General features: G+C 42.2%; 1 protein-coding gene across 1 annotated transcript in view; it reads right to left on the reverse strand.

Annotated features, from left to right (window-relative positions):
- ABHD16A (abhydrolase domain containing 16A, phospholipase) overlaps positions 1 to 9,541 on the reverse strand; it is a 124,632-nt gene that overhangs the window by 110,584 nt on the left and 4,507 nt on the right. Inside the window, exon 2 of the mRNA XM_053722087.1 lies at positions 6,327 to 6,383. Coding sequence (XP_053578062.1) covers positions 6,327 to 6,383 — 57 coding nt within the window. The remainder of the gene's footprint in view (positions 1 to 6,326; positions 6,384 to 9,541) is intronic.

The raw sequence follows: 9,541 nt of genomic DNA on the forward strand, positions 1-9,541 counted from the left end.
CATTGGGAGCAAATTAAAGGGGAGAACATTTTTGAGTAAACTGTTCCTTTAAGTACTGAGATTTTCCATGTAGGTGGAGAGAAAAAAAAATCAATGTGAAGGAGCTATTTGTAAACACATTCAGTCCAGCCTCTTAAATGATTCACTGGGAATGATTTAAAGGGGAGAACATTTTACAGTACATCGTAAGAGAAAGATAAAACAGAAATCCCCTACTTTGTATTTGAGTGAGACTTATGTTTTTATTTATGTGTGCCAAGATGGGCAGACAGATAAATAGGACAGAAAATGCCTTGCTATATATAGCTCAGACTAACAGCTTTCTTCTGAGACAATATTTGCAGGAACTAAAGGGGTAATATTCACAAAAAACATAATTTATGCTTACCTGATAAATTCCTTTCTTCTGTTGTGTGATCAGTCCACGGGTCATCATTACTTCTGGGATATTATCTGCTCCCCTACAGGAAGTGCAAGAGGATTCACCCAGCAGAGTTGCTATATAGCTCCTCCCCTCTACGTCACCTCCAGTCATTCGACCAAAGACCAACGAGAAAGGAGAAGCCAAGGGTGAAGTGGTGACTGAATTATAATTTAAAAAATATTTACCTGCCCTAAAAAAAAAACAGGGCGGGCCGTGGACTGATCACACAACAGAAGAAAGGAATTTATCAGGTAAGCATAAATTATGTTTTCTTCTGTTATGTGTGATCAGTCCACGGGTCATCATTACTTCTGGGATACCAATACCAAAGCAAAAGTACACGGATGACGGGAGGGATAGGCAGGCTCATTATACAGAAGGAACCACTGCCTGAAGAACCTTTCTCCCAAAAATAGCCTCCGAAGAAGCAAAAGTGTCAAATTTGTAAAATTTGGAAAAAGTATGAAGCGAAGACCAAGTTGCAGCCTTGCAAATCTGTTCAACAGAGGCCTCATTCTTAAAGGCCCAAGTGGAAGCTACAGCTCTAGTGGAATGAGCTGTAATTCTTTCAGGAGGCTGCTGTCCAGCAGTCTCATAGGCTAAACGTATTATGCTACGAAGCCAAAAAGAGAGAGAGGTAGCAGAAGCTTTTTGACCTCTCCTCTGTCCAGAATAAACGACAAACAGGGAAGAAGTTTGGCGAAAATCTTTAGTTGCCTGCAAGTAGAACTTGAGGGCACGAACTACATCCAGATTGTGTAGAAGACGTTCCTTCTTTGAAGAAGGATTTGGACACAAGGATGGAACAACAATCTCTTGATTGATATTCCTGTTAGAGACAACCTTAGGTAAGAACCCAGGTTTAGTACGCAGAACTACCTTGTCTGAGTGAAAGATCAGATAAGGAGAATCACAATGTAGGGCTGATAACTCAGAGACTCTTCGAGCCGAGGAAATAGCCATTAAAAATAGAACTTTCCAAGATAACAATTTTATATCAATGGAATGAAGGGGTTCAAACGGAACACCCTGTAAAACGTTAAGAACTAAGTTTAAACTCCATGGCGGAGCAACAGTTTTAAACACAGGCTTGATCCTAGCTAAAGCCTGACAAAAGGCCTGGATGTCTGAATTTTCTGACAGACGCCTGTGTAACAAGATGGACAGAGCTGAGATCTGTCCCTTTAATGAGCTAGCCGATAAACCCTTTTCTAAACCTTCTTGTAGAAAAGACAATATCCTAGGAATCCTAACCTTACTCCAGGAGTAATCTTTGGATTCACACCAGTATAGGTATTTACGCCATATTTTATGGTAAATCTTTCTGGTAACAGGCTTCCTAGCCTGTATCAGGGTATCAATAACCGACTCAGAAAAACCACGTTTTGATAAAATCAAGCGTTCAATTTCCAAGCAGTCAGCTTCAGAGAAGTTAGACTTTGATGTTTGAATGGACCCTGAATCAGAAGGTCCTGTCTTAGAGGTAGAGACCAAGGCGGACAGGATGACATGTCCACTAGATCTGCATACCAAGTCCTGCGCGGCCATGCAGGCGCTATTAGAATCACTGATGCTCTCTCCTGTTTGATCTTGGCAATCAATCGAGGAAGCAGCGGGAAGGGTGGAAACACATAAGCCATCCTGAAGTTCCAAGGTGCTGTCAAAGCATCTATCAGAACCGCTCCCGGATCCCTGGATCTGGATCCGTAGCGAGGAAGTTTGGCGTTCTGGCGAGACGCCATGAGATCTATCTCTGGTTTGCCCCAACGTCGAAGTATTTGGGCAAAGACCTCCGGATGAAGTTCCCACTCCCCCGGATGAAGAGTCTGGCGACTCAGGAAATCCGCCTCCCAGTTCTCCACTCCCGGGATGTGGATTGCTGACAGGTGGCAAGAGTGAGACTCTGCCCAGCGAATTATCTTTGATACTTCTATCATTGCTAGGGAGCTTCTTGTCCCTCCCTGATGGTTGATGTAAGCTACAGTCGTGATGTTGTCCGACTGAAACCTGATGAACCCCCGAGTCTTTAACTGGGGCCAAGCTAGAAGGGCATTGAGAACTGCTCTCAATTCCAGAATGTTTATTGGCAGGAGACTTTCCTCCTGACTCCATTGTCCCTGAGCCTTCAGAGAATTCCAGACAGCGCCCCAACCTAGAAGGCTGGCGTCTGTTGTTACAATTGTCCAGTCCGGCCTGCTGAACGGCATCCCCCTGGACAGATGTGGCCGAGAAAGCCACCATAGAAGAGAGTTTCTGGTCTCTTGATCCAGATTCAGAGTGGGGGACAAATCTGAGTAATCCCCATTCCACTGACTCAGCATGCACAATTGCAGCGGTCTGAGATGTAGACGTGCAAAGGGTACTATGTCCATTGCTGCTACCATTAAGCCGATCACCTCCATGCATTGAGCTACTGACGGGAGTTGAATGGAATGAAGGACACGGCATGCATTTAGAAGCTTTGTTAATCTGTCCTCTGTCAGATAAATCTTCATTTCTACAGAATCTATAAGAGTCCCCAAGAATGGAACTCTTGTGAGAGGCAAGAGAGAACTCTTCTTTTCGTTCACTTTCCATCCATGCGACCTTAGAAATGCCAGAACTAACTCTGTATGAGACTTGGCAGCTTGAAAGCTTGAAGCTTGTATCAGAATGTCGTCTAGGTACGGAGCTACCGAAATTCCTCGCGGTCTCAGAACCGCTAGAAGGGCACCCAGAACCTTTGTGAAGATTCTTGGAGCCGTAGCCAATCCGAATGGAAGGGCTACAAACTGGTAATGCCTGTCTAAGAAGGCAAACCTTAGATACCGGTAATGATCTTTGTGAATCGGTATGTGAAGGTAAGCATCCTTTAAATCCACTGTGGTCATGTACTGACCCTTTTGGATCATGGGTAAGATTGTCCGAATAGTTTCCATTTTGAACGATGGAACTCTTAGGAATTTGTTTAGGATCTTTAAATCCAAGATTGGCCTGAAAGTTCCCTCTTTTTTGGGAACCACAAACAGGTTTGAGTAAAACCCTTGTCCCTGTTCCGACCGCGGAACCGGATGGATCACTCCCATTAATAATAGATCTTGTACACAGCGTAGAAACGCGTCTTTCTTTATTTGGTTTGTTGACAACCTTGACAGATGAAATCTCCCTCTTGGAGGAGATAATTTGAAGTCTAGAAGGTATCCCTGAGATATGATCTCTAGCGCCCAGGGATCCTGGACATCTCTTGCCCAAGCCTGGGCGAAGAGAGAGAGTCTGCCCCCCACTAGATCCGGTCCCGGATCGGGGGCCCTCGGTTCATGCTGTCTTTGAGGCAGCAGCAGGTTTACTGGCCTGCTTGCCCTTGTTCCAGGACTGGTTAGGCTTCCAGCCTTGTCTGTAACGAGCAACAGTTCCTCCCTGTTTTGGAGCAGAGGAGGGTGGCGCTGCTCCTGCTTTGAAATTCCGAAAGGGACGAAAATTAGACTGTCTAGCCTTAGCTTTGGCCTTGTCTTGAGGTAGAGCGTGGCCCTTACCTCCTGTAATGTCAGCAATAATTTCTTTCAAACCGGGCCCAAATAAAGTTTGCCCCTTGAAAGGTATATTAAGTAATTTGGACTTAGAAGTTACATCAGCCGACCAGGATTTTAGCCACAGCGCCCTGCGTGCCTGAATGGCGAATCCTGAATTCTTAGCCGTAAGTTTGGTTAAATGTACTACGGCCTCCGAAATGAATGAATTAGCTAGTTTAAGGACTCTAAGCCTGCGTAATGTCGTCCAGCGTAGCTGAACTGAGGTTCTCTTCTAGAGACTCAATCCAAAATGCTGCCGCAGCCGAGATCGGCGCGATGCATGCAAGGGGTTGCAATATAAAACCTTGTTGAACAAACATTTTCTTAAGGTAACCCTCTAATTTTTTATCCATAGGATCTGAAAAAGCACAGCTATCCTCCACCGGGATAGTGGTACGCTTAGCTAAAGTAGAAACTGCTCCCTCCACCTTAGGGACCGTTTGCCATAAGTCCCGAGTGGTGGTGTCTATAGGAAACATCTTTCTAAATATTGGAGGGGGTGAGAACGGCACACCGGGTCTGTCCCACTCCTTAGTAACAATTTCAGTTAATCTCTTAGGTATAGGAAAAACATCAGTACTCGCCGGTACCGCAAAGTATTTATCCAACCTACACATTTTCTCTGGTATTGCAACAGCGTTACAATCGTTGAGAGCTGCTAAGACCTCCCCTAGTAATACACGGAGGTTTTCCAATTTAAACTTAAAATTTGAAATATCTGAATCCAATCTGTTTGGATCAGAACCGTCACCTACAGAATGAAGCTCTCCGTCCTCATGTTCTGCAAGCTGTGACGCAGTATCAGACATGGCCCTAGAATTATCAGCGCACTCTGTTCTCACCCCAGAGTGATCACGCTTGCCTCTTAGTTCTGGTAATTTAGCCAAAACTTCAGTCATAACAGTAGCCATATCTTGTAATGTTATCTGTAATGGCTGCCCAGATGTACTAGGCGCCATAACATCACGCACCTCCCGGGCGGGAGATGCAGGTACTGACACGTGAGGCGAGTTAGTCGGCATAACTCTCCCCTCGCTGTTTGGTGAAATTTGTTCAATTTGTACAGATTGGCTTTTATTTAAGGTAGCATCAATACAGCTAGTACATAAATTTCTATTGGGCTCCACCTTGGCATTGGAACAAATGACACAGGTATCTTCCTCTGAATCAGACATGTTTAACACACTAGCAAGAAACATGCAACTCGGTTACAAGTTTATTTAATAAAAACGTACTGTGCCTCAAAAGCACTAAACGATTAAATGACAGTTGAAATAATGAACTGAAAAACAGTTATAGCATCACTCTTAACAAACAACACAACTTTTTAGCAAAGGTTTGTTCCCATTAGTAAAATAACACTAATTAAATTTTAAACATAAAAATTACAGAGCAACGTTTTAAATCACAGTCACTATTAAATCTCACAGCTCTGCTGAGAGAATCTACTTCCCTTCAAAGAAGTTTGAAGACCCCAGAGTTCTGTCAAAGATGAACCGGATCATGCAGAAAATATAAGTGTAACTGACTGAAAATTTTTTGATGCGTAGCAAAGAGCGCCAAAAAACGGCCCCTCCCCCTCACACACAGCAGTGAGAGAGAAACGAAACTGTCATAATCAAAACAAGCAGACTGCCAAGTGGAAAAAATAATGCCCAAATATTTATTCACTCAGTACCTCAGAAATGCAAACGATTCTACATTCCAGCAAAAACGTTTAACATGAATTAAATACCTATTAAAAGGTTTAATGTACTTTTACAGAGTAATTCCGGTGAAATACCATCCCCAGAATACTGAAGTGTAGAGTATACATACATGTCATTATATCGGTATAGCAGGATTTTCTCATCAATTCCATTCAGAAAATAAAAACTGCTACATACCTCAATGCAGATTCAACTGCCCGCTGTCCCCTGATCTGAAGCTTTTACCTCCCTCAGATGGCCGAGAAACAGCAATATGATCTTAACTACTCCGGTTAAAATCATAATAAAAAACTCTGGTAGATTCTTCTTCAAACTCTGCCAGAGAAGTAATAACACGCTCCGGTGCTATTGTAAAATAACAAACTTTTGATTGAAGTTATAAAAACTAAGTATAATCACCATAGTCCTCTCACACCTCCTATCTAGTCTTTGGGTGCAAGAGAATGACTGGGGGTGACGTAGAGGGGAGGAGCTATATAGCAACTCTGCTGGGTGAATCCTCTTGCACTTCCTGTAGGGGAGCAGATAATATCCCAGAAGTAATGATGACCCGTGGACTGATCACACATAACAGAAGAAATGACATTGTCAGGTGGGCCTATCTACGTTTCAACAGTAGAGTAGCAGGACCTTATTTGTACATACCCATGCCAGGATACTGTCTGTGTGTTTCTCCAGTGCACGAGGTTGATAAAATGATTCCTGAAGAAAAATAAATAAAATCTATAATTAGAGTAGAGTATAACATAAAATTGTGTTGTGGTTTAATGAACACCTACAGAGAGGCTTTGTTTTTAAGCTGCCACACCTATTATCTACTGATCTATTGTTAATCTTCAATCATGCTACCTGTAGGTGTGGTAATATAACAACAATGAATGTCAAAATATTGCTTCTTCAGAATATGCCACAGGTTGTATGAAAACTGGCATATCTGGATAGGTTTGCTTATGTGCAACTAGCAAACATATCCAGCAGACTAGTAACGGTTTTCAACAATTTATAACTAGGAACCTATTAAACCAAACACAACTATAAAAAGTTATTTATAGATATCAGTGGCACTTTACCAACACCAATAGTGTGCCAAACAGCATTTTCTCTAAATCTGCAGTTACATGACAAGTTGTGTCTTGTACTGCAATTACACAGTGACCACTGGTGCTTCTTGGTCATCATTAAAATACATGACACTCGTTATTCTAAGTTCATGTATTGAGTCAGTTTGCTTTTGCCCTGGGTGCAATATTAATTTCTGTCAGCTTCCATGCAAGAACCCCGCTTCCTGACCTACGTTCATATCATGGAAATCCCAATAAGTCAAGCTCTAGCTCCATAAATACCTGTGGATATCCCTGCTTTGTTTACTGGGCTGTACTACAACAGTTTATTTGTTTTTCTCCCAGAATAACAGCACAGTACCCTGCCTAGATTGAAGCGGGTCCCAGTATATTATTCTGCATTATCCCTTGTTGCCTGTTCTCTTATAGGTGTCTACTCCATCTTCATCAGTATATTTTGCCCTGCTAGTAGCCAGTCTTGCAGAGGATCCCCATACCTTGTCCCACTACTAGCCGTGCGGTAAATCCAGCTCCCATGGGCATCAAGCTGGATTTATCGCACGGCTATTGGCTAAGAGGTGAAAACGTCACCTCTTAGCAAAAAAAAAAGTTTTATCCGTGGGCTGCCGTAGCAGCTAAGAACGGCGATCAATTGAAACAAATAAAGGAGCTTTCTACATGAAGTATCTTATACTACATGAATGAAAGTCCCCTTTATCTGTTTCAATAGTCAATCCTAGCGTTTGTAAAACGCTAGGATAGACTTTCACTTTAAAGTGATAGTAAACTTCAATGTTTATAGTAACAAAGTAAAAGATGGGCACTTTCATTCATTAAATGCATTGTAAACGCTAAATTTTTTTAAATAAATACTCTTTCATGTTTATATATATATATATATATATATATATATATATATATATATCACCATTTCTCCACCCGTAACAGATACTATATTTCTGTCTTCACTGACGATTCAAACTGTAGCCAATCATATTGCGCCCCCTTTGGCATCCAGCAAGTCAGAAATAACGCATGACCAAACAAAACCAGGGGCGTTATTATTAACTTGCTGGACGCCAAAGGGGGCGTGATACGATTGGCTATAGCCTGAATTATCAGTGAAGACAGAAATAGAGTATCCATTATGGGAGGCAGAACGGCGCAATATATAAAAACATGATTGGGTAATTATTAAAAAATTAAGCGTTTACAATGCATTTCATTAATGAAAGTGCCCATCTTTTACTTTATGATTACAAATATTGCTACTATAAACAAAGAAGTTTTCCATCACTTTAAAAGGCCATTAACGTAAAAAATGGCATGCTCTAATTCGTTAAGGCGTTAAACACAGGGTCCTAAACGGATATTGACCTTGATTCAGCAGTGCTAGTTACACAGCTGGGCCGTGTGATTAGTACTACTGAATGAATTAGTGGCATTTTCTGCACAGGATCAGCAGTTCTCTGCAAGTTCTGAGCAGTACTTCTATGTGTCTAACCCATTCACGGAGGTTAAACACATAGAGATACAGGTTGGGTCATCTTAAAATTATAGGCTCTAACAGCGTAGAGCATGTCATTTTCCGACTATAATGACCTTTTAAGCTATCCAAAGCAGATATAATAAATACATAAACACACATACATTCACACCGACTACCACGAACACAGGCCACATACTGAGGACCCATTGGCCGGTAACATCGTCTGATCCTAAATTACACTTCACCAGGAATTTGGTTCCTTTGGTGGGGTATCGGATAGGGATTAACCTGAAGGACATGCTGGTCAAAACAGATCCTAAACGGAGCTACGAGAGTGAAATAAAGGTTAATATCAAGGGTTCATACCAATGCCTAGGATGCAATAGGCTGGTCAGCACGAAAACTTTCCATCACCCCCACTCTAATAAGAACTACACCATCAGGCACTCACGTGCACCACCACGCATGTTCTGTATGTATTGTTTTGCCCATGTTCCAGCTTTTATGTTGGCAAAACAATAGGGACGCTAAGAGAACGCATGGCGAACCAAAGGAGAGCAATCCTTCTGGCCCTGGAGAAAGGTGACTCAGACCAACCAGTGGCAAAACATTGTGCAATCAAACGACATCCGGTATCCTCTATACGATACATTCTTATCGACCATGTGCCCAGCTTAGACAGAGGAGGGGATAGGAACAAGACACTCCTCATGCGGGAAGCCCAGTGGATCTATAGGCTGGGCACAATTCACCCTGGAGGACTTAACTCAGCTCAAGACTTTAAATTACTTATTTAGTCCATGTAAATGAGATACATACCTGGGGTGCTATCCCATGCTCTTAGGACTTAGCTGGGAGTTTGACACCGAGATCTCATTACCTGGGGCCTCGGTTTCTTATAGTTCTGGCTGTTCATATCACCTGGAGCAATTTTTGTCCCAGAGGATGTTCATGGGGGGGGTCACTCAACCATCCACACATACATGGGACTGTGTAGTTGCATCAATATTTGTTGTAAATGGCCATTTAACTAAAGGATAGGGTACTACATATCAGGGGTGCATATTGTCACTCTACACTTTGTACTCACCTGGGCATAGGAATAAACATGCCAGCAGTGGTCATATGCTACTACACAAGTATATGATGAGATGTTTTGGTCAATTTTGTGCTAAATGTGTCTATGATATAGTCTGATTTCCCTTAAGTGATTTGCATATTGTTTTTCCCTTTTATAAAGACAAGGGGGTACACCGATGTAAACATCTATAATTTCCAAAATTGGATAGGCTTTGGGGTTTAGCAATGCT

The sequence above is a fragment of the Bombina bombina genome, chromosome 7, assembly GCF_027579735.1.
Source record: "Bombina bombina isolate aBomBom1 chromosome 7, aBomBom1.pri, whole genome shotgun sequence".
Taxonomy (NCBI): domain Eukaryota; kingdom Metazoa; phylum Chordata; class Amphibia; order Anura; family Bombinatoridae; genus Bombina; species Bombina bombina.